Raw genomic sequence first — 26,924 nt, forward strand, 5'->3', positions numbered from 1 at the left:
TAAATTACAGCAAAGATATGCTTCACAGTTTTCTTCCTGTCAATTTTATAATTTTGTAACTGCAACCATTTCAGTAACCCATACGCTTAGCCAAGGGGGGTTTGGATGACCCCCCCCCCTTGAAAACAAATAAGAACTGTTAGATCAATGTTCTATTCGAATTGTGACTGTTAAAGTCGAGTTTGTGAGTCCAACAAACCCCCCTTGGAAATTCCAGGCTACGGGCCTGTAACCATCAAAATATTTAGTTTGGAATTCAGAATCTGGTAATAATTATCAACCACCAAAATTGTTTGTATAGTTTGTTGCCATTTTAGGGTGTCTTCTTAAATTTACATGGTTATAAACATAGAAAACAAACCAGATGAATTTGGTTTCCTCTCATGGAGTTGTTTTTGAAGCACTCAGAGCCAAATAGATTGGAAAATTCTCAACGTTAGGGTTTCAGTCAAAGGTGCAAACAATTAAAATGATTGATTTCTGACAGTAGATTGTTATTGTGTGGACTGACAGACAGACAAGGTCATTGTGTGGACTGACGGAGAGACAAGGTCATTGTGTGGACTGACAGACAGACAAGGTCATTGTGTGGACTGATAGACAGACATGGTCATTGTGTAGACTGACAGACATACAGACAGGACATTGGAAAAACCTTATACCCTAATTTATTATTCCTGTGTTAGTCAAGATAAAACTCCCTAATCCAATGAGTACATTTGGGTGATGTTTACCAATCTAGATGAAACTCCCTAATCCAATGAGTACATTTGGGTGATGTTTACCGATCTAGATAAAACTCCCTAATCCAATGAGTACATTTGGGTGATGTTTACCAATCTAGATAAAACTCCCTAATCCAATGAGTACATTTGGGTGATGTTTACCAAATGAAGTAAAACTCCCTAATCCAATGAGTACATTTGGGTGATGTTTACCAATCTAGATAAAACTCCCTAATCCAATGATTACATTTGGGTGATGTTTACCAATCTAGATAAAACTCCCTAATCCAATGAGTACATTTGGGTGATGTTTACCAAATGAAGTAAAACTCCCTAATCCAATGAGTACATTTGGGTGATGTTTACCAATCTAGATAAAACTCCCTAATCCAATGATTACATTTGGGTGATGTTTACCAATCTAGATAAAACTCCCTAATCCAATGAGTACATTTGGGTGATGTTTACCAATCTAGATAAAACTCCCTAATCCAATGAGTACATTTGGGTGATGTTTACCAATCTATATAAAACTCCCTAATCCAATGAGTACATTTGGGTGATGTTTACCAATCTAGATAAAACTCCCTAATCCAATGAGTACATTTGGGTGATGTTTACCAATCTAGATAAAACTCCCTAATCCAATGATTACATTTGGGTGATGTTTACCAATCTAGATAAAACTCCCTAATCCAATGAGTACATTTGGGTGATGTTTACAAATCTAGATAAAACTCCCTAATCCAATGAGTACATTTGGGTGATGTTAACCAATCTAAGTTCAATGAAGCCTTTAAACTAGTCTAATGGTACATGGTACTGCAATTGTATATATATTTTGGATCTGACATATCTGCCAGAAACTTCTTTTTATACTCTTTTTTATCTGAATTAGTTGACAATGATAACATGTTGATTTGGAAAACATGTATACAATATAACTTTGTATGCCTGGATATTTATTAAGTTAATTTATGGTTATATTTATTTATTTAATCATAGGTGTTTTAACGCCACTTTTTAGCACCGCTTTTGGGCTTTTTTGTGACAGCCAGTTTTTATTAGTAGAGGAAGCAAATGCCCGGAGAAAACCATGATCTTCGATAGGAAAACTAAGAATCCTATTCCATTAAGGGTGCACCGTCACGAGTGGGGTTTTAACTCACAACTTAAGTGTTGAATGGCTAGTGATTACAGTAGTAACTACTTAGTACTTAAACCACTTGACCTCCCTCTCTATGGTTATATGAATATGGGGCTGGTTTTCAAAAGATTTTTTTTATCTATAATAATGAAAAATAAATTATCATGAAAAGAATGTTCAGATTTGCACCAAAAAAGCTTTCATAGTTATTATATATCAAAATGCACTATATTCTTGAAAAAAAAATGTTCCAGAAATTTTATAATAAAATCATATTCGCTTTTTTTCCTTAAATGATGTTGTCTGATATGAGGACTACCTCTGTTAATTTCATGTCAATTCAAGGAAGCCTCTAGAAACACCTTTTGAAGCACTGTTATTGGTTCCAATAATATTTCCTTATTACTCAACCCACTTTATGTACCTAATCTTTCTGTTAAGGACTCTTCATAGATCCAGATAGCCATTAAACCATCTTCAACTGTTATTTCACTTCTCAGACTGAGTCTAGCATGACTCATTGACAGGGAATATCTACAATATTTGTGATACAAACATTTAAGCAAGCAAACTCAATAATTCTATAATGATATCTGTCTTTATGAACACCTTGAGGCAAACATTTTATTCACCTCAGAAACTTACAAAACCTTTGAATAGACTTATTAAGAAGGGATATAATTACGATACTGTTGTCAAGTCATTAAAGATTGCATATTTTGGCGTTAATATTGAGTCACTGATAAGGTCTTAATTTGCGTCGGAACTAAACACATTTATTCTAAAAACAGTTGTTAGCATGACACAGGTTATGTTCTTCTCATATATGTTATGATGGTATGATACTAAACCCCTAACGGGAAGGATTGTGCCTGATGTTCATATGATGAAATCATAATCTTTCAGTCAGTTTAATTGAAGTCTGGAGCTGGCATGTCAGTTAACTGCTAGTAGTCTGTTGTTATTTATGTATTATTGTCATTTTGTTTATTTTCTTTGGTTACATCTTCTGACCTCAGACTCGGACTTCTCTTGAACTGAATTTTAATGTGTGTATTGTTATGCGTTTACTTTTCTACATTGGTTAGAGGTATAGGGGGGGGGGGGGGGGGTTGGATCTCACAAACATGTTTAACCCTGCCACATTTTTGCACCTGTCCCAAGTCAGGAGCCTCTGGCCTTTGTTAGTCTTGTATTATTTTAATTTTAGTTTCTTGTGTACAATTTGGAAATTAGTATGGAGTTCATTATCACTGAACTAGTATATATTTGTTAAGGGGCCAGCTGAAGGACGCCTCCGGGTGCGGGAATTTCTCGCTACATTGAAGACCTGTTGGTGACCTTCTGCTGTTATTTTTTTATTTGGTCGGGTAGTTGTCTCTTTGACACATTCCCCATTTCCATTCTCAATTTTATTTGGTGTTTTTTTTATTACAGACACATCTCAGTAAAAAATTTGGGTTTTTTTTAATTGCATATTTTCAACATTTTGCACTCACATGAAGGTGTGCAATTTTTATTATTATTTTATTTTTGTACACATAACTAAATTCTGCTACCTTTCCCCTCTAAATTTGACATGAATTATATTTGAAAGAACTAGAATGATCTTTGTATAGTTAGTCTTACTATACAAATCATTGGTATGATGTTATGATGGCAAACAACATGAGTTATATGTTTTAGACAAGAAAATGGTGTAAAAGCTGGAAAAAATCTTTTTAAAAACATTTTAACTAATTTGTGTCAATTTTTTTTCGGTTATGCTAAAGAAAGTAATTATGTAAGTACATTTGTAGGAAGGCAACATCAAACAACTTTTTTTCACCACCCCTTTCCCGTAATCCAAAAATAATCTCAATTCAAATTTCTTATTTAGCTTGTAATAATAGCTACTCTTTTAAATACATCATAAAATATTAAATATGAAATGTCATACAGTCATGATTAAAATCAATATCAATTAATAGTAACTTCTAAAAAAATAATTACAGCTTATCATCTCAAGACAATCATCATTTCTGAATACATAAATTTCAAGTAGTGTTAGAGAGGTAATCAAACATATATTATATAACAGTATTCATAAAATGGAATTGGATTACCTATCTTACACTGCTTTTAAATTGTCTAATTGCCCAAGAGAAAACGAAATCGGGATCCAAATGCAATCTCGGTGATATTGTCGTGATTAGCCGGGATAAGCATCTGGAGTTGGGATCCCATTCGGGATAAATATCTGAAACTGGGATCCCAATCGGGATAACTGTCTGAAGCTGGAATCCCAGTCTAGTTAAAATGGGAAATTGCATGAACCATAATAATGTTGTTGAAAATATGTAAGTGTTTTGTTTGTGTATACATATGTCTCTGGACATCAAGTACAGGTTATTGGTGTTAATTAACAATGTGTATGACACCAAAGCTGTCAGGTGAAGCCAATCACTTTTTAGTGTCACTTAATATTCAAATTGACAGATTTTTATAAGTCAGAAAAATAGAGATTTTCGCGAAAAATGGCAGGGCATCCAAGAAATGTCAATGGGTGTTTTGCCAGAAAGCTTGGGCGTTTCTGATGTTCCCCAAGTTCCCATAAGTGTGTTTCTATTAGTAGTTGTCTGGATTCTTACTTTAAGTGTAATTATATAACAAATATAGCCTTTGTATGAGGTCAATACAGGATATATTGACCCAAAGAAGTATATCGACCTCGAACTTCGTCCTCAGTCCATATACTTCTTTCAGGTAAATATATTCTTGTATCGACTTCATACAAAGGCTATATTTGTATAATATTTGGAAGAGATTTGTTTTTAAAACATTGGTTGCAATTAATTTCCCAGTGAATAAAAATAATCGATAATTTCACATGTGAAATAAATATGGTTATTTCACTCCTCTTACGCCATTCAACAATAGGTGTTGTCAAGACGTTCATTACATCTGATCAAAACAAATTGTGAATGTGTAGAAAAAGATATAAAAAAGCCATTTGCCAATGTAATAAAAAAAATAACTTTTATCTTTACAGGTGACTAGTTCTTGCTCATTGTTGAGAACCAATGACCTTCATATAAACTCTGGTTAATAATTGTCTCATTGGAAATGACAATTTTTCTCAAAATTAAAATTTATTTCACTAAATCTTATAATCAATCAGCAAACGAGATGATACTTACAATGTTTTCAGAGCTGAAACAGGTACTTTAGAGTTACTTTCAGAACTTCTTGTTTTCCTACTGGCTAAGTAATATCCATGTAACAAACCTTCACATTCTTCAGTCATTTTAGGACAAATAGACTTCACATATCTGAGAAACTGAAAAATAAAAAAACTGTGCAGGATATTTTCATCTATTAATATATAGTAGTATTTAAACATTCAAACTAATCGCAAAATGTTTACTTTCTGAAAGGACAACAGAAACTTCTTACACTGCCAGAGCCTCCGTGTTGTAACCTTTATAGTACCTATATGTTATCATAAGTATATTAATAACTTCAAATTACTTGATATAATTAAACACATACAATTTCAAAGCACTGCAAATAGAGACAAAAGTTTCAAAATCAAATATAACCTAAATATTTAGCTTATACTCTTTCAAAACCTCAGATTACTAGATCTGCGGTTGGTCAGATTCTAAGTAATTCCAATATTCTGATTAAGTCTAACTTTTAAACATATTCTAAATTTTTTAAGGCATTGCATTTGATATACATAAATATCTGTTTTTGATAGTACAAAAATGTATTGTGAGTTGTATGTGAGGGCCTCTTGAAGACTTAGCTGTCAGTTGTATGTGAGGGCCTCTGGAAGACTTAGCTGTCAGTTGTATGTGAGGGCCTCTGGAAGACTTAGCTGTCAGTTGTATGTGAGGGCCTCAGGAAGACTTAGCTGTCAGTTGTATGTGAGGGCCTCTGGAAGACTTAGCTGTCAGTTGTATGTGAGGGCCTCTGGAAGACTTAGCTGTCAGTTGTATATAACCTTGCTAATCCTCTTTAAATAAAGAATTTATTATTATGATTAACAGTTATAATAATAAAGCAAGCAAACCAAGAGTTCAAATGCCTTGCTTGCTCACTTTGTTTAGTTGTTTGCTCAGGCATTGTAATTAAGATTAACACCAAAATTCAATGGAGAGGCGGCAACAGTTTGTTTACTACTGTGAAACCTGGGTGAACAGAACCCTGATAAAACGGAATTTCAGTTTAAAACAAACAATTTTCAAAGTCCCACAAAATTTTCCTATCAATTAATGTTAATCTAACTTGAAAAAAACAAACCCTGTATATAAAACAGTTGATTGGACAATGGATATTTTATTGGGAACAATTTTGATATTCATTCACCAATCAAACCTTTGTGTATAGTAAACAGACTGTTATACTCCACCTACCTATTGAATTTAGGTGTCAATCTAAATCATAATGTCTGAGAAAACAACCAAACAAAGTTGGCTAGCAAGGCATTTAAACTCTTGGTTTGCTTGTTTTAATTTTTTTAAGGTGGTAAGGGAGTCTAAAATAATCGGTTTGTTTTTTCTAAAAAACTAGTAATTACGATGCGAAATATGTTCTAGTTACCCCCCTTTGGCCGATCATTTGATATTCTCGCATAACTGATTTTGAATTGTGTTCACTCCACCTTTAGTTTTAAAGTGAATTCTTTATCCTAGTCATTACATTAGAATACGTTAGAGTAATCAGATCGAAATTTAGAGTTAGAAGTTTGAAGTTAAAAGTTTGACGATGGCCGACAGACCTCGCAGAGACGTCCATGGATTGAATTATAAGTCACTATCGGAGTACGGGATCCCAGATGCGGGGGAAACCAAAGAGGAGAAGAAACTTGAAGATCCAAGCAGTGTTAAAAGGAAGTTGGACGTGAGGGACGAGAAAAAATCTCTAAGCAGTGCGAAGAAGAAGTTGGCGGCAGCCCTCAGTCTAGACAAATCCTGCAATGAAGATGATGTTGAAGACGAGGAGTTGAGATGTTTAAGGGCGGAGTTAAAAAGCACAGAAGATGATTTAAAATCACAGAGATTACAAAACGAAAAGTTGAAGTTGAAGGAAGAGTTAAAGAGAAAACAGCAGGAGTTAGAAAAAGAGAAAGGTGAGAGTAAAAGTACTTTACATAAGAAAGTGGCTACGACATCTAGCGACAAAAGTAAAGAGAAGGTTTTACGGGAAAAATCAATTAAAGACCCTTCACTAAATGAACTTAGGCAATTTGAAAAATTAAACGAAATAGTAGACAAGAAGTTATCAAAGCTAGGTCTTCTTGAGCAAACAATTGATTCTGATTCGTCTTCTAGTACTTCATCTGAAAAATCTCACTCTGTCACTGTTAAGAAGGGAAAAAAGAAAGTAGATTGTATCAGGGTTTCGGATAGTTCCGATTCAGAGTCAGATTGTGACGAAAAGAAAAACAAGAAAAACAAGAAAACCAAGTCCGGAATTAAAGCAAAGGCTTCCGACAAAGTCAAAACTCAATTGCTCTGGCCCCAATCTGCTCTTCAATATGAATTCGATAACGAGTCTGTGTCCTTTAACGATTTAGATCCTAAACTTTTTACTGCAGGTGAGCTGGAGATAATTACAAGTAAAAACATTTCAGAAAAAGAGAGGTCAGGTCGTTTAAATCTACTAAAGAAGATAACATATTATAGCAATATTTATTCTTGGAAAGGTCTGCTATCTTTCTATGCTGCGTGGTTACGCAAAATTGAGTTAGGTCAGAAGTCCTGGGATGATGATCCATCGTCTATCGAAGTTCCTATTCTTACTCAGTATATTGTGCCTAAAGCAAAAACATCGAGTTTTCCCGCTAAGTCGTCGGAAAATAAGGATGACCAGGTTTGGTTTTGTACTCTTTTTAATAGGAACCGTTGTACGCACAAAGGGTCACATACAACTTTCATTAAAGGTCAGCAGAGAGTAGTTCAGCACATTTGTGCAGTATGCTGGAAAAAAGATAAAAGCAAACTAAGTCATCCTGAATGTGCTAACTCCTGTCCTTATTTTCCAAAGTCTGGATGACTAGATATATCTTTTTCTCCGATGAATCCTGACGCTGAAATTTTTTATCCTGAATATTTGAAACGAAATCAAGCACGTAAAATGTTTTCTAGTTCCAATACGGTAGTATATGAAGGTAATAGAGATTTTTCAAATTGTTCAGTTTGCAAAGAAGTACACAATTTAGATAAACATTGGTTTGAGTTTTTAGAAAGATCTGTGTCGGATCACGAACTTATTATGAGTTCGCAGAAGTATAATTTTGAGGATAGTAAAATCCCAGTGGTTTCGCATTTGAATATAGACTTCTTCAAATTCATGTTAACAGATTATTTTGATAGAAACATTTGTCAATTTTTGGAATTCGGTTTTCCTATTGGTTGTGAAAATTATACTGAATTTTCTTCTGAGAAGATCGTTCAAAATCACAAGGGAGCGGTCGAGTTCCCGGATGATTTAGAGAAATATTTGAAAAAAGAAATCGAGAAGAAAGCAGTATTAGGACCGTTTCACGTAAATCCGTTTTCTCATGATATTGTCATTTCGCCGCTGTATAGTGTTCCCAAAAAAGGTTCTCAGGAACGGAGGATCATCTTAGACTTAAGTGTAAAAGGAGGGGGTGCTATCAACGGTTATATTGACAAAGACAGCTATTTAGGAAATGAGGTTCATCTAAAATATCCAAATGTTGATGCATTAGTAGAGCTTATTAAAAAGCATGGTCGGAACTGTTTTATTTTCAAACGGGACTTGAGTAGGGCTTACAGACAAATTTTCATTGACTTACACGATGTGCACTTAGTTGGATACAAATGGAATGATCATTTATATTTCGATAGAGTCCTCAGCATGGGTTTGCGATCAGCTGCTCATATTTGCCAGCGTGTTACAAATGCAGTTGCTTTCATGTATCGGCAAATGGGATTTGATATAGTAAACTATTTAGATGATTTTGCGGGGGTGGAATCAGTTGACAGAGCCGATAAGGCATATATTGAATTAAAGCGTTTACTTGATTCCTGTGGTTTAGAAGAATCGTCTCATAAGGCAGTTTCTCCTAGTACTAGGATGGAGTTTCTGGGGATAATATGTGATACTAGTAAACTTTTGTTACAAATTCCTGACGATAAATTAAAAGATATTCAGGAAATTTTACTTTTTTGGACAAACAAGAGATCTGCCAAATTACGCGATATTCAATCGTTGGTAGGGAAATTAAATTTTATGGCGAGCTGTGTTAGACCTGGACGTATATTTATGAGCAGGTTGCTCAATTGGCTTAGATCAGCTTACGATCAAACTGGTTATATTGTAGTGCCTAGTTATGTTCAAAATGATATATTGTGGTGGGTCAATTTTCTACCTCATTACAACGGCATATCAATGATGATGATAGAGGAATGGTCGATACCGGACGAAGTTTTTTCTTCTGACGCTTGCTTGTCGGGTTGCGGTGGTTGGTTTGGTGGAAAATTCTTTCATCAAGTTTTTCCAGAATTTATTATGGAGTCTAATCTACATATAAACTGTCTCGAGTTATTATCTATTATAGTATGTTTAAAGTTGTGGGCGCAGTGCTTCAGGGGAAAGAGAATTCGTATTTTGTGCGATGACATTACTTCTGTTACTGTAATTAACACTGGTAAGTCCAGAGATACCTTTTTACAGTGTTGTCTGAGAGAACTTTGCTACATTGCTGCTATATACGAATTTGAGATTAGGGCTGTTCATTTAGCAGGAACTGACAATAGGTTACCTGATTATTTATCGAGATGGCATACTTCGGATAAATTTGCTGCATTGTTCTATAATGCGGTATCAGGTTCATTAGAAGAGTTTAGTGCGGAAGAACATTTGTTTAAATTTTCGCATAAGTGGTAATTACGTTGATAAAGTTTATATTTGAACAAGCATTGGACAGCCAATAAAAGAAATTTTTTAATGCTTTTCAGATTTAGAATTATTACAGTTAAAAGAGGATGTTAAAGTTTCTACTAGAGCAGCATATGCGCTAGGATCGAAGAAAAACTTATTAGTCCAATGGAGAGCCTTTTTACTATTTTGCACGTGCTTTAATATGAGTTTTATTCCTGCAAATTTGGATACTATTTGTTGTTATGCACAATTTCTCAGTCGGTCTTTTAAATCTGTAGAATCTATTAAGAGTTATATTAATGGTGTAAAAGTTATGCATTTAATGTTGGATTGCTCTTTTCCACACTTAGACAGTTTTGTTTATAAATTACTGCTTAAAGGATTGTCACGAACCAAGTCACATATGCCACGTAGAGCTTTACCCATTTCACCAGATATTTTATTAGAGATGGTGGAACATTTTAATTTAGAAAATGGTTCTGATTGTGTATATTGGTGTCTTTTTTTGTTTGCCTTTTTCTTGATGTCCAGGAAATCTAACTTAGTTCCAGATTCTTGTTCTCAATTTGACAAGAATAAGCAATTGACCAGAGGTAAAGTCTTTGTTGTTAACGATATTGCTATAGTTATTTTTGAATGGACTATGACTATTCAACATGGGGAAAGAAGATTAAAGATTCCGTTGGTTAAAATCCCTGGCTCTGTCCTTTGTCCGGTTTCTGCGTATAATCATATGTGTAGTAAAGTTCCGGCATCTCATGATTCCCCTGCCTTTGTTATAAGTAAGAATTCGAAGTTGACACCAGTCACTTATGGTCAGTTCCAGAGAAAGCTGAAATCTGTTATTCTGAAGACAGGGAGAGATCCTAATCTATATTCATCACATAGTTTTAGGAGAGGTGGTGCCACTTTTGCATTTAGTTCACATGTACCTAGTGATCTTATTCAATTATACGGGGACTGGGCAAGCGATGCCTATAAAATATATTTAGAATTTTCTATGAAGGATAAAATTTCTGTAGTTAGAAATATGGCAAAATTTGTTTGATTGTCTTTCAGAAGTTGTGACCAGTAAGAAGGTTTTGGTTTTTACAGATTCTATAGGGAAATATTTGGATGACATAATTTGCATGGATTTGGTCGCGGTCAGAGGAGCCAGGATATATTCTTTAAGAAACATGATAAAGGCTAGAGATATATGTGTAGCTAACTATTCTCATATTATTATTCACTTAGGTACGAATGATATAGTTAATAACTCTGTTGACAAAATTATTGCTGATTTTAGGGAACTTATTGTTACTATCAAATCTTATTCATCCAGTATTAAAATTTTTATATCTTCTATTCTGCCAAGGCCTGTTGATTTTTCTTATACAGGTAATAAGTGTAAAAGTGTTAATTTAGAATTGAGCAGGATGTGCTCTAAGAGTAATTTAAGCTATATTAGGTCTTTTAAAAGATTTTTTCATAAAGGCATTCCAGTAAGGTCATTATTTGCTTTTAAAGATGGTGGGCTTCACCTTAATGAAGCTGGGCAATATGAATTGCGCAAGTGTTTCCAGCATGCTATTAATCATATGTAAATAATTTAGTATTTTGTATTTTGTCTTCATGTATGTCATTATTATTATTTAGTTTTTATAGGCTAGCCTAAAGGGAGTGTTTCATTCCTTAGGTGTTTGAATTTTCAAGGGAGTGTTTCATCCTTTGGATTCATTAGTGTATATATGTCTCTTTAAGGTACTCTACTTTTAGGAGAGATTTCCGTGAGTATCTCCTAAGTAGATCTAGCAGCTGAAGAAGTGTTTTATTCTTCCTGCTTGGAGTTGAACTTTCAAGAGAGTGTTACATCTCTTGGGTTTAACCACATCTGTAACTTGTTTGGTTTTGTTTGGCGGGCTAGTTTGGCGGATATTTAATTTTTGTGGCCCGCCTTAATTTATATTATTCTAGTTTAACTGAATAAGTATTAATATTTGTATATGTATTGGTAATTGTTCTTTATATTATTGTAATTCATGTATGTAAAGATTTATGTTTTCGGCCAAATAAATTTATATTATTATTACAGTCTTTTATGAAGCCAAGAAGTAATTGGTTTGTTTTTTCTAAAAAACTAGTAATTACGATGCGAAATATGTTCTAGTTACCCCCCTTTGGCCGATCATTTGATATTCTCGCATAACTGATTTTGAATTGTGTTCACTCCACCTTTAGTTTTAAAGTGAATTCTTTATCCTAGTCATTACATTAGAATACGTTAGAGTAATCAGATCGAAATTTACCCACCCGCCCTCTCCTTTTTTTTTTATTTTTGTCAAATTTCTAGTTTATTTATTTTATTTTATTTTTGCATTTTATGCATCAGTAACTTATGTGGCGGATATTTAATTTTTGTGGCCCGCCTTAATTTATATTATTCTAGTTTAACTGAATAAGTATTAATATTTGTATATGTATTGGTAATTGTTCTTTATATTATTGTAATTCATGTATGTAAAGATTTATGTTTTCGGCCAAATAAATTTATATTATTATTACAGTCTTTTATGAAGCCAAGAAGTAATTAAAGTGATGGAAATCACTCATGGAAAGAAATGCGCATCTGGTGCAAGAAAATTTGTACTGTTAATTTTATTATTACCACTGGGTCGATGCCTCTGCTGGTGGACTATTAGTCCCTGAGGGTATCACCAGCCCATTCTAATGCAACAACGTTTGTAACGTTCATTTTGATTGGATAACGTCACTTTCTTACATGGCATCAATTGACAATTGATGCTTTAGGACGTACGTGCAAGCGCAGACGGCATATGCCAGATTTTAAATACATGTTTTAAGTCAGTTTCATTAGAAGGGAGATAACAATATTATATTTTAAGCTCCGACGGCTTCAATTTGGGATTTGATGGTCGCAAATACCCGTTTACTGTCTCCGCTAACGCGTCGCCAGTAAACTTAATTTGCGACCATCAAATCCCCAATTGATGCCATCGGAGCTTAAATTACAATACCGTTATCTCCTAAGTAGCCAGTACTCTGGTATTGGTATGAAAATACAGATTTTTTGTGTTATTAAAATTTGCTGTTACAAAACATTAGAAATTATTATACATTAAGGAATGTATCTTCCTCATGCAAAGCTCTGATTCCTTTGACGGATTTGGCTATACTTTTTGGACCTTTTGGATTATAGCTTTTCATCTTTTATATAAGCTTTGGATTTCAAATATTTTAGCCACGAGCATCACTGAAGAGACATGTATTGTCGAAATGCGCATCTGGTGCAAGAAAATTGGTACCGTTAAATTTATTAGAAGAGTAGTTTGAATAATTTTATATTAAGGTATGGTGGGGGAAAATGAACATTAATAAAGCACTGCAGTTTACATCTTATCTAAATAATGTTGCCTGTTCTGAACATGTTTCAAAAAAACAGAAAATTGCAAATCAAAAGTTCTTCTAATAAATGTTACCAACTATCCTTGTAAGACATAAAATCTAGACTAACAGCTAAGAACTTTTCAAAAAGTGTCAACAAAAATAATTTAAAAATGTTGTTTTGGGGCATTTTATAAGTTGAAACAGAGGTTATCTGACATTGAAGACTATAAGTCAGTGTACAGTGTCTTTTAATCATTGTTTAAAGTATTTTTCAACACAGGGCATTGAAAATATACTTTTTCAACGTAACAAATTACAAAAACTTATTTTATTTATATGTGGATTCTTTCTTGATTGCAAAAATATATATTCACTTAAAAAAAAATTCAAACAAATGATTGCTGGGGAATAAACTAATAAACAATGGTTTGTTATAATTAAAAAATTTAAAAGATCTTGTTTATCCATTAATCAATTATCTTTCAGATATAATTTACAGAATCACTTGATGTAATGTAGATCAAAAGTAATAGGCAATTAATAAATCTATTATCCTCATACATATCAAACATCTAATATATACATTTGTGTATTCAATTATGAGGTCAAATATTTGTATATTGCAGGGTCTGTATAATATGTAAGACTGAGGTTGATAAGTAATGTGGTCAATTTAATTTACAGTTTAGAAGGTGGGGCATTGTAATTAGAGGTCTACCTTGTTTCTGATTGTTTAGTAATAATGACAGTTGTCAATCATACTATTATTGTATCAATACCCAATTACCTATTCAAAATATTTTAAAAAAAAGCCTGCACATCAACACACCTTTATTACATACATTCTTGAATGAACTGCTCCAAAAATGTACACATTTTTTTAGTTTATAAGTGTATTATGTGCACATAGATGAGAACCACAGGGAACTATATTTCAGTGTGAATACATTTAGTAACAGTAGCTAACCTGTCATGTTGTTAGGGAGGTTGGTGCCTTAGTTAAGATTTAGAACAAGTTATAATCTTTTAAAAAATGATAGCATTTGTTCATACTTGCCAAAACATAGTATCTATTGAATATATGTTCAAAACTATAATAAAAATGATAGGTCACCGCATATTTTCTCAAGCTACAGATTGTGACAAAATGACACATTTTGTATGGATTATACAGGAAAAAACACCATTATGTGATTAGAAACTAAACAAAATGATAGAATAGTAAAATAAATCAGGAAAAGATAGCTTTCAGACAATTATTTGAGTATATCAAAAGAAAAGATAGGGTCAACGTACATTTTTTCCTGGCTAAAATACAAAATAGGAAAATTCCATGTAGATTCCTTCAGAAAATGCACTGTTTTTGAGTTACCTCCACTTAAAATGCCAAATTTAAAACATTCTAAAAACAACTAAAAATAATCTACAATTGTAAATTTATTAATATTTATAAGCTATATTCTTATAAATTGGTTCTTTTAAATGCAATTTCATATTAAATATTTGCATTCCTGCATCAAATCTTGCTTACTTAATAGAAATTCTGGACCTTAGGTTTATATGTTTTTTACAATCCAAGATGGAGGAAGACATCATTTAACTGTAAATGCCTTGTCATCTAGAACATTATTTCTAATAATCATCATAAAGAAGACAATGTATTTGGAAACAGTAAGTATAGATTATCGGGTTTTCTACACATTGATATCGTAAAATATCAGCCGCGAGCCACAATGTGAACCTTTTTGGCGAGTGAGCGTAGCGTAGAACATTGTGTCGAGCGGCTGATATTTTACGATATCTTTACGTAGAAAACACGATTATCTGTTTATCGTTCTATTAATGGTTGTTTTTCTCTCCCTAAGACAGTTTTACGCTTGACGAAAGCAAGCTTGATAACTTCTCCTCTCGCATTGTGACGTCGCTGATAACTTCTCCTCTCACATTGTGACGTCGCTGATAATGCCTGGTCTCGTTTTGAAGTCTTGATATGTGAATTACTGAGCGACAGAGCAGGGTGATATAGGCGTAGGGAAGGACGATAAAGGAGAATATCTACATTTACACATATTATACTACCTTATGAAAGTTCTCATCTGAGATGTTAGATTTTAAGTTATGTCCCATGGCTAAGGTCAACTGATGATGTGCACATTGTAAATAAACTTGTTCATTGGTATTACTGGAACCATAGTCTGTAAAGTGTACCACACTAAAACATCTGAAAAAAATACAAAATACAGTACACAAAAAGTTTTTATGGGCAAACTCATTCTTATTTCTCAAACTTCAAAGCAGGTCAAAATGACACAACAGATATACAACACTAAAATGTAACACACACAGAGACGATTTAATATAACAATGGCCATTTTCCTGACTTGGTACAGGACATTTCAAGAAAAAAATGGTGGGTTGTGGCATGCCAAACCTCCCACTTTTAAGACAATGTTAAATATAATATTAAAATGACAACATTACATGACAAGACTACAATACAAATAAATGGGAGAACATAGAGGACAGAGCGACAGACAAATAATAGCTAACAAAAGGTACCAGATTTAAAATTTAATACACCAGACGTGCTTTTCGTCCCCACAAGACTATCCAGTGATGCTCAGATGAAAAAAGTTTGAAAAAGTACAAAGTTGAAGAGCACAGAGAACCAAAGCGTTGCGACTAATACGGCTAGGTTTTTCTGCCTGAGTGAAGTCCTTATTATTGCAAAATGCAAAAAAAATAATTGGTAATCATCATCATTGAATGGCAAAAAGTCTAATAAGAAGTCATCTGACAATTTCCCTTTAATTGTCTTAATAGTAGAAATTGTCTTGCTGATCATTATTGTATATTTATTAAGTTTCTAATTTAAAAAGATACAAGACAAAAATGCAAACAAGAATGTGTCCAAAGTACACGGATGCCCACTCGCATTATCATTTTCCAGGTTCAATGGACTGTGAAATTGGGTAAAAAATCCAATTTGGCCTTATAAGTAAAAAGATCAACCAAAAGGAAACATGTGTACAAAGTTTCAAGTTGATTGGACTTTAACTTCATCGAAAACTACCTTGACCAAAAACTTGAACCTGAATCTCACTTTTAATTTCTATGTTCAGTGGACCATGAAAATGGGGTCGAAAGTCTAATTTGGTTTTAAAATAAGAAAGATAATATCATAAGGAACATGTGTACCGAGTTTCAAGTTGATTGGACTTCAGCTTCATTAAAAACTACCTTGACCAAAAACTTTAACCTGAAGTGGGACGAATGGACGGATGGACAAACGGATGGACGAACAGACAGACGAACTGATGGAAGGACACACAGACCAGAAAACATAATGCCCCTCTACTATCGTAGGTGGGGCATAATATGTAGTAAGGGCATAAAAATAGGTAAAAATTACCCTCATAGGGCAATTACTCCAATAAGGAGTCAACAGGCAATTCCCTTCAGTTGTCTTAATAATAACAGTAGAATCTGTCTTGCTGATCATTTTTAAATATCTAAGGTTCTATCTATCTGTTATAACTTTAAGATATAAGTCAAAAATACAAAATATTGGTAAAATTCATCAGCCAAGGGCAATAAGTCAAATAAGTAGTCAACTGATGATTTTGAATATGTTTGACTCATTTGTAGAACTTGTTGGACACAATTTTTAAACTAGATTCTCCTATAATATGTGTGGCCTAGTTTGGTTCCAATAAGCCAAAGGACAATGGATGCCACATAATGAGAATAAAAGTCATGTGACCTGATCAGCAATTTAAAGTTCATATAAAAACAAGTTGGACACTGATGCCTCCACCTTTATAATGTTAATGAGTAGAGGCTTACTCATGTAATCCTTTAAAAACTAATTTCAAGAGAAAAGAACTAAAAAAATAATCAAGTTTCAATTTCAAAGGTCGACAACTATTGACATGCTAAGATTATTAACTAGAGGCTCCAAGGAGCCTGTGTCGCATACCTGATATTTTTATTTACAATGGATGCATGAAATACCGTAAAGAGGGCTATTTTCACAGGTGTAAAATTTCGAGATTTTCATTGAAAAAGGAATACGAAATATTTTGTCAGTTATTATTTTGGCAGATTCAAAATTTTTATCGATACCTTTACACGTACATTTTTAAATTGGCAGAACTTATTTTGGCAATTTTGTTCTATCTGCGAAAATAAGTGAAAATTTACACCCCACGAAAATAACCCTCTATACAGTAATGCAACCGTTATACTTTTGCTTTAGTTTCAGAGATATAAGCAAAAACTGCATTTACCCCCATGTTCTATATTTAGCCATGTTGATTGGCGGGCAGGTTAATTTTTTTAATTTTTCATCATGCACATTTATTTAACTAGATACCCTAATGATAAGTGTGGCCAAGTTTGGTTCAATTTGTGTCAGTTGTTTAAGAGAGAGACAGCAAGCCAGATTTTCCTGCAGATGTCAAACCCTGAATAGTTGAGCAACATTTCAGCTGAAAAGCTCTGAATTTGAATTAAGATAATCTTTCAAGAACCATAACTCGGTAAAAGTGAAAATAGTGAATATCAAACTTGACCTCCATTTTGTCACCAGTAACAACATAATAAAACTTAACCAGATGCTCCGCAGGGCGTAGCTTTATACGACCGCAGAGGTTGAACCCTGAACGGTTGGGGCAAGTATGGACACAACATTCAGGCTGGATTCAGCTCTAAATTTGGATTGTGATTAAATAATTGACACAGCATAGGTTTCTGACACAGAATGAATGTGTTCTAATGAACTTAAAATTTTTGTTTTCTCTTAGAGCAATTCACTATGCTGTTAAATATTAATCCTCTCAAAAAAATGTTTGAAGAAATTTTTATTTTATTTATGAAATTTCATTTCAAATGAGAACCCAATTTTTTTAATCACATCCCCCTTTCCCTTATTCCAAAACTAATCTCAATTAAATTTCTAATGGAGTTTGCAACAATAACTACTCATTTAAATACATCATAAAATATTAAGATGTAAAAAAAACTGCTTGTTATCACTGAATGGTAAAGATTATTTTAATTTATCAGTTGGTAGTAAAAAGTGAATATACATTGTATATAACAAAGATTTGAGTTGATTCTGGACAAAGAAAGATAACTCCAATTAAAAAAAAATATTGCTATTTCACAATATTGTGCAATTAGATATTTCTTGCTTACTATTCTGGACAAAGAAAGATAACTCTAATTAAAAAAAAATATTGCTATTTCACAATATTGTGTAATTAGATATTTCTTGCCATTGTGCAATACTGTGCAATTGAAAAGACTTGCTATTGCACAATACTTAATATAATATTTTAGATCCTGATTTGGACCAACTTGAAAACTGAGCCCATAATAAAAAATCTAAGTACATGTTTGGATTCAGCATATCAAAGAACCCCAAGATTTCAATTTTTGTTAAAATCAAACTAAGTTTAATTTTAGACCCTTTGGACTTTAATGTAGACCAATTTGAAGACAGGACCAAAAATGAAGAATCTACATACACAGTTAGACTTGGCATATCAAAGAACCCCATTTATTCAATTTTTGATGAAATCAAACAAAGTTTAATTTTGGACCCTGATTTGGACCAACTTGAAAACTGGGCCAATAATCAAGAATCTAAATACATTTTTAGATTCAGCATATCAAAGAACCCAACCGATTAATTTTTTGTCAAAATCAAACTAAGTTTAATTTTGGACCCTTTGGACCTTAATGTAGACCAATTTGAAAATGGGACCAAAAATTAAGAATCTACATACACAGTTAGATTCTGCATATCAAAGAACCCCAATTATTCAATTCTTGACGAAATCAAACAAAGTTTAATTTTGGACCCTTTGAGCCCCTTTTTCCTAAACTGTTAGGACCAAACTCCCAAAATCAATACCAACCTTCCTTTTAAGGTCATAAACCTTGTGTTTAAATTTCATAGATTTCTATTTACTTATACTAAAGTTATGGTGCAAAAACCAAGAAAAATGCTTATTTGGGTCCCTTTTTGGCCCCTAATTCCTAAACTGTTGGGACCTAAACTCCCAAAATCAATACCAACCTTCCTTTTGTGGTCATAAACATTGTGTTTAAATGTCATTGATTTCTATTAACTTAAACTAAATTTATTGTGCGAAAACCAAGAATAATGCTTATTTGGGCCCTTTTTTGGCCCCTAATTCCTTAACTGTTGAAACCAAAACTCCCAAAATCAATCCCAACCTTTATTTTGTGGTCATAAACCTTGTGTCAAAATTTCATAGATTTCTATTAACTTAAACTAAAGTTATAGCGCGAAAACCGAGAAAATGCTTATTTGGGCCCTTTTTGGCCCCTAATTCCTAAAATGATGGGACCAAAACTCCCAAAATCAATACCAACCTTCCTTTTGTGGTCATAAACCTTGTGTTAAAATTTCATAGATTTCTATTAACTTTTACTAAAGGTAGAGTGCGAAAACTAAAAGTATTCGGACGACGACGACGACAACGACGACGACGACGACAACGACGACGACGCCAACGTGATAGCAATATACGACGAAAATTTTTTCAAAATTTGCGGTCGTATAAAAAGCATTGGTTGATCTGTTCATGAGTAAATGCACAGACACAGCATAAGAATCATCATACTGTCCAGAGTAAAATCTTTTGCTTTACACACCACTTAGATACACTTACTGTGGATTTCTTTAACTGTATGGGTACCAATGTTCGTGGATATCTTATTTCATGGTTTTGCCAAGGTCTGCATACAAGCCTATATAAACTTTGTCATTAGTTGAACATTTAATTGCATGGTTTACCTGTACTCATTTAAACCATGAAAATTGGTATCCAACAAATATTTAGGAATCCCCAGTACTCCAGAGAATAATGAAACATGGAATCCTTCCTTTTACACCACTATTATACTTACTCCAGAAGTGTATTTGAACTGTCATTGATATTTAGTCCTTTGAATGGATCATTACTTTGTCTTTGTTTGAATGGTTGTGTGTATCCCCATACATGGCATGACAGTGTCTCTTCTAACTGCTGTGGCAAACCACCAGTATATCTACTGCTAATATCAATGCTAAACTTCCTTTGTCCTAAACCTGTAAAACATTTCAATTGATATTCCTTTAAATTATGATCAATTCATCCTAAAATCAGCAAACAGTTTATATAGCCTGTGTCGCTCACCTTGGTCTATGTGAATATTAAACAACGGACACAGATGGATTCATGACAAAATTGTGTTTTGGTGATAGTGATGTGTTTGTAGATCTTACTTTACTAAACATTCTTGCTGCTTACAATTAGCTAAATCTATAATAAACTTGGTCAGGTTAGTTTCAGTGGAAAATGATGGTGAAAATTTGACTATAAAGGGCAATAACTCCTTAGGAGGTCAATTGACCATTTTGGTCATATTGACTTATTTGTAAATCTCACTCAGCTGAACAATATTGCTGTTTAAAGTTTATCTCTATCTATAATAATATTCAAGATATTAACCAAAAACAGCAAAATTTCCTTAAAATTACCAATTCAAGGGCAGCAACCAGGGATGGGGTAATTGAAAATGTAATGGTAATTAAGTGTAATGCATTACAATTTTCCATGTAATTGAATGTAATGTGTAATTGAGCATTTTTTTAATTACATGTAATGGTAATTTAATTAATTACATTGAAAAAAGCATGTAATGCTCAATTCCTTTTGAATTACATTTCAATTACATGTACTTTTATGGTGTTAAAGATAAGGATAAATTTGTGTTTAATAATATAAATTGTAAAATAGTACTTGATATCACATTCTTTTTTAATGTATGAAGTCTATATTTTATACTGAAGTTACAATGTATGGTGTCTTCCTCCTATTCCCACTTTTTAAAAATACTATTCCTTCTATTCCCACTTGCAAATAACAATAGGTGTTTTGATAAATAATTTGTTTTTATAACAATCAAGGTTAATTAGAATTTTACCAAAGATTTACCTGTATTTTTTTTAAAAGCCTAACATATTCGGTACACTGTTTAGGTAGTATACCTTGTTTATTTGTAATATGTTTCTTTTTTCATCATAGAAATACTTAAAAATAAAGAAAAATTATGATAAATAGATTGGAGTTAAGATTTATTTTTATTTTTTTGAATTTGTACTAAGAAATAAAGATAAATTATGAAAGAAGATTGTAGTTATAATTATTTTTAAATATTTTGAATTTGTACTTAAAAATAAAGAAAAATTATGATAAATAGGTTGGAGTCAGATTAATTTTAAAATATTTGAATTTGTAACCTTAAAAAATTGTCTGAGAACTTTTCCATCTTGCAAGAAAACAATGTACAACAAACGCAAAGTAACCTTCCATTTACCAAAACTGATCAAATCAATCATGCTAACAGACAACAACACAGTATCTAAAAGAATCTAACACACTTATCAGCTGCAGATATAATACATGGTAATCCACTCGTACCCAGTTTATTTCCAGCCAAGAGTGAACTAGTATATACAAGTTTCCTGACTTTACTTAAAGATCTCTGCCACCAGCATCAACTAAAACTTCAGCCTACCAATATCTTCCTGAACAACAAAGTCGCCATCTGAAATTCTGCCACTAGACGCAATACATCTGGGGAAAAGCACAAGAAAGTTGACTTCAGGTCCCATACAAGGATGACGACAATATTCATCAACTAGTATGCTGTGCCGCTGTACTTCCACTTATACCCTTTGCTGAGGTTGAAGGTGTGTGCTTTAATGCCCTAACAGACATAGGTCAGATTGATACCAACATCAACTAAACAGCCTTTACAGACTATGTAACAACAAACTGGGTTGAACAGAACAGTCACCCTTGGAACCACTACTTAACACAAGGATCAAGGACAACAAATCATCGAGAGGGATGGTACAGCAAACTGAAGAAACATTCCACGCAGCCACATCCAAACATCTTTCAACAAATAAAACTTCCATAACATAAGAACGCCTTGACAATGATCCAGTATGTAGCCAGTGGGAAGAGAGTGGCCCTTTAAAAGACGTATGTAGAAATCATCAACAGATTAGACGAACTTAAGGTTAGACACCACAACCAGGAAGTCACAACAGTAGAGTTTGGTGATGCAGCCTCCCACCTTCTTCACATGGAATAGACATTTCCATTCTCAATTTTATTTAATTGACTTGTATACAGTGATTGTCTAATGTTTGTGCTAAAATGTGCGATTTTATTTAGTGCTGTTGTATAATTTGTTTTTATATTAGCTTGAATCTTCAGTTAAATTTGTGCAACAAAAGTAATAAAAATAATTTACTTATATTTGTTTTAATTTCTTTCATATTTATTTTGTTTAAAAAAACAGAATTCATAGATGCAAAAATAACTTATTACCTGTTCTAATAAAAAAAGGCACTGGTCAATTAACAGTTGATTAAAAATGTTTGTACAGTATAATCCTTTGTTTGCACAAGTTTTCCTCCTATTCCCACATGATATTTTACCTTTTCTTACCAGATTTATAAAAAGTGGGAATAGAGGGAATGAACCCAATGTATATTAATATTTATTTGATCTACAGATATGTTTTTTAATGATTATTATTTAATTATAAATAAAAATCATGTGAGAATCATATATTAGTTTTCAGTTTTTAAGAAAGATCTTTTAACTAAATAGATTGAAAAGTAATTAATCACCTTGTTAAACAAAAACCAAAAAAAATGTCACTGTGAAAAATCTTTCTTAGACAGATCATTTAGAATTTAAATCACTGCACACAATCATTTTGTCAAATTAGTATACACAAAAGGATTATAGAAATAAAAATTAACAGCTGTAAAAACAAACAGCAGTTAATCAGATTAAAATGTCCAGGGGCAATGCCACTGTTACATGTATTTTTATCTAATTAGGAAAATATTGCTAATATTTAGACATTATTCATACATTATGTGTACTAAAAATTATTTTCAATATTGTGACAAGCACACTTTTTGATATTTTCAATGTAAAAATTTTTATTTAGGATGTATGTACATGTATAATTTCTTTATTTATATTATATTTAATTTAGATGACTTCATTTCGGGGTGTCAAAATACCCCTTGATGTTTTAGCAAGTTAATAGGAACCAATTCCCCCTCCTTGCAATATGATGATCTTCTGATCATAGAACTTCCATGTTTTTATCAAGCAATATCTGCCACATTAGCTCCTGTCGAAAAGCTTTTTAGAATTGCTGTCAAAGTATTCAGACCAAAGAGATTCAGACTAAATGACATAACATTAAAATAGCTAATGATTATCAAATGCAACGCTTAAACTATGCTTACATGAATATTTTACACATGCATTATTTATACATGTAATATTGTTAAAAAAATTATATGACGAAATGTAATGTGTAATTTAATTGATTACTTTAGTAAAGTAATTGTAATGTAATTAATTACATTTCAAAAACAGTGTAATGTGTAATTGATGTAATTGATCATTTTTGCAATGTAATGTGTAATTTAATTAATTATATTGCAATGTAATTGACCCCAAGTCTGGCAGCAACCTAACAACGGGTTGTCTGATTCATCTGAAAAATTTAGAGCAAATAGATCTTGACCTGAATAACAATTTTACCTCTTGTCAGATTTGCTCTAAATGCTTTGGTTTTTGAGTTATAAGCCAAAACTTCACTTTACCCCTATGTTCTATTTTTAGCCATGGCGGCCATCTTGGATGGTTGGCCTGGTCATCCGTCACATTTTTCAAACAAGATACCCCAATGATGATTGTGGCCAAGTTTAGTTAAATTTGGCCCAGTAGTTTCAGAGGAGAAGATTTTTCTAAAAGATTACTAAGATCTACGAACTAGAGGCTCTAAAGAGCCTGTGTCGCTCACCTTGGTCTATGTGCATATTAAACAAAGGACACAAATGGATTCATGACAAAATTGTATTTTGGTGATGGTGATGTGTTTGAAGTTCTTACTTTACTGAACGATTTTGCTTCTTACAATTATATCTATCATGAACTTTGCCCATTAGTAACAGAGAACTATATTTGGTAAAAATTTACATAAATTTACCAAATTAATGAAAATTGTTAAAAATTGACTATAAAGGGCAATAACTCCTTAAGGGGTCAATTGACCATTTAGGTCATGTTGACTTATTTGTAGATCTTACTTTGCTGAACATTATTGCTGTTTACAGTTTATCGCTATCTATAATAGTATTCAAGATAACCAAAAACGGCAAAATTTCTTTAAAAATTACCAATTGGAGGGCAGCAACCCAACAACCAGTTGTCCAATTCATCTGAAAAATTCAGGGCAGATAGATATTGACTTGATTAAAAATTTAACTTCTTGTCAGATTTGCTCTAGATGCTTTGGTTTTATAGTTATAAGCAAAAAACTGCATTTTACCCCTATGTTCTATTTTTAGCCGTGGCGGCCATCTTGGTTGAATGGCCAGGTCATCGGACACATTTTTCAAACTAGATACCCCAAAGATGATTGTGGCCTAGTAGTTTCAGTGGAGATTTTGTAAAAGATTACTTAGATTTACGAAAAATGGTTAAAGATTGACTATAAAGGGCAATAACTCCTAAAGGGGTCAACTGACCATTTTGGTCATGTTGACTTATTTGTAGATCTTACTTTGCTGAACATTATTGCTGTTTACAATTTATCTCTATCTATAATAATATTCAAGATAATAACCAAAAACAGCAAAATTTCCTCAAAATTACCAATTCAGGGGCAGCAACCCAACAACCGATTGACCGATTCATCTGAAAATTTCAGGGCAGATAGTTCTTGACCTGATAAACATTTTTATCCCATGTCAGATTTCCTCAAAATGCTTTGGTTTTTGAGTTATAAGCCAAAAACTGCATTTTACCCCTATGTTCTATTTTTAGCCGTGGCGGCCATCTTGGTTGGTTGACCAGGTCACGCCACACATTTTTTAAACTAGATACCCCAAAGATGATTGTGGCCAAGTTTGGATTAATTTTGCCAAGTAGTTTCAGAGGAGAAGATTTTTGTAAAAGATTACTTTAATTTACGAAAAATGGTTAAAAATTGACTATAAAGGGCAATAACTCCTAAACGGGTCAACTGACCATTTTGGTCATGTTGACTTATTTGTAGATCTTACTTTGCTGAACATTATTGCTGTTTACAGTTTATCTCTATCTATAATAATATTCAAGATAATAACCAAAAACAGCAAATTTCCTCAAAATTACCAATTCAGGGGCAGCAACCCAACAAACGATTGACCGATTCATCTGAAAATTTTAAGGCAGATAGATCTTGACCTGATAAACATTTTTATCCCGTGTCAGATTTCCTCAAAATGCTTTGGTTTTTGAGTTATAAGCCAAAAACTGCATTTTACCCCTTTGTTCTATTTTTAGCCGTGGGGCCATCTTGGTTGGTTGACCAGGTCACGCCACACATTTTTTAAACTAGATACCCCAAAGATGATTGTGGCCAAGTTTGGATTAATTTGGCCAAGTAGTTTCAGAGGAGAAGATTTTTGTAAAAGATTACTTTAATTAACGAAAAATGGTTAAAAATTGACTATAAAGGGCAATAACTCCTAAACGGGTCAACTGACCATTTTGGTCATGTTGACTTATTTGTAGATCTTACTTTGCTGAACATTATTGCTGTTTACAGTTTATCTCTAACTATAATAATATTCAAGATAATAACCAAAAACAGCAAAATTTCTTCAAAATTACCAATTCAGGGGCAGCAACCCAACAACCGATTGACCGATTCATCTGAAAATTTCAGGGCAGATAGATCTTGACCTGATAAACATTTTTACCCCATGTCAGATTTGCTCTAAATGCTTTGGTTTTTGAGTTATAAGCCAAAAACTGCATTTTACCCCTATGTTCTATTTTTAGCCATGGCGGCCATCTTGGTTGGTTGACCGGGTCACGCCACACATTTTTTAAACTAGATACCCCAATGATGATTGTGGCCAAGTTTGGTTTGATTTGGCCCAGTAGTTTCAGAGGAGAAGATTTTTGTAAAAGTTAACGACGACGGACGACGACGACGACGGACGACGGACGACGACGGACGACGACGGACGCCGGACGCCGGACGCCAAGTGATGAGAAAAGCTCACTTGGCCCTTCGGGCCAGGTGAGCTAAAAATTACGAGTAAGGTTTTTTCGCTTTAATGTGAATGGACATTTTTTTTCACACATCTCATTTTTTAACTCCCATGCGTATTTGTTATTATCAACTATATGGCATCCACGCACAGAATACAAACTATCTTTTCACAAAACACCAAAGATTGCATAACAAATAAATACTCAGGGTTTTTATCGAGCACAAAGTGATGAATTAATTATTAAACAATTTGGTTAAGCAAAATAAATATCCAAAATATGTTTTAGAAATAGACTATAGTTGACGAGCTACCCCCTCGTGTAACAAGATTTATCTCTCCTGAGATTTAAACACATTGAGATTGAGATTGAATTGTTTCCCTTTGATAACAGCCAGTTCCAAATCAAGATTATTTGTTTGATGATTTTTAATTGATTGACAATACTTTAATAAAGGAAAAGGATAATACTTTCAATTTCGGGGTCTCACAAAGACTTTTTCACCTTCTTTTCTAATTTTACATTAAAAACCCAAATTAAGATGAAAAGGCTACTTGAACTTCATCAAAAACTACTTCTATAAAAAAAAATAACCTGCAGTGG

At 33.0% G+C, this 26,924-nt stretch overlaps 1 protein-coding gene across 11 annotated transcripts in view; it reads right to left on the reverse strand.

Moving 5' to 3' along the window:
• Window positions 1-26,924, reverse strand: part of LOC134695895 (minichromosome maintenance domain-containing protein 2-like) — a 116,205-nt gene that overhangs the window by 12,404 nt on the left and 76,877 nt on the right. For 10 of the 11 annotated variants that reach the window (XM_063557370.1, XM_063557373.1, XM_063557376.1 and 7 more), the window contains 4 exons: window positions 20,098-20,278; window positions 15,235-15,376; window positions 5,052-5,191; window positions 2,297-2,406 (listed from right to left, as the gene is read on the reverse strand). In XM_063557370.1, coding sequence (XP_063413440.1) covers window positions 2,297-2,406; window positions 5,052-5,191; window positions 15,235-15,376; window positions 20,098-20,278 — 573 coding nt within the window. The remainder of the gene's footprint in view (window positions 1-2,296; window positions 2,407-5,051; window positions 5,192-15,234; window positions 15,377-20,097; window positions 20,279-26,924) is intronic. The other variant, XM_063557378.1, reaches the window with a different exon arrangement.

This window comes from Mytilus trossulus, chromosome 14 (assembly GCF_036588685.1).
Source record: "Mytilus trossulus isolate FHL-02 chromosome 14, PNRI_Mtr1.1.1.hap1, whole genome shotgun sequence".
Taxonomy (NCBI): Eukaryota; Metazoa; Mollusca; class Bivalvia; order Mytilida; family Mytilidae; genus Mytilus; species Mytilus trossulus.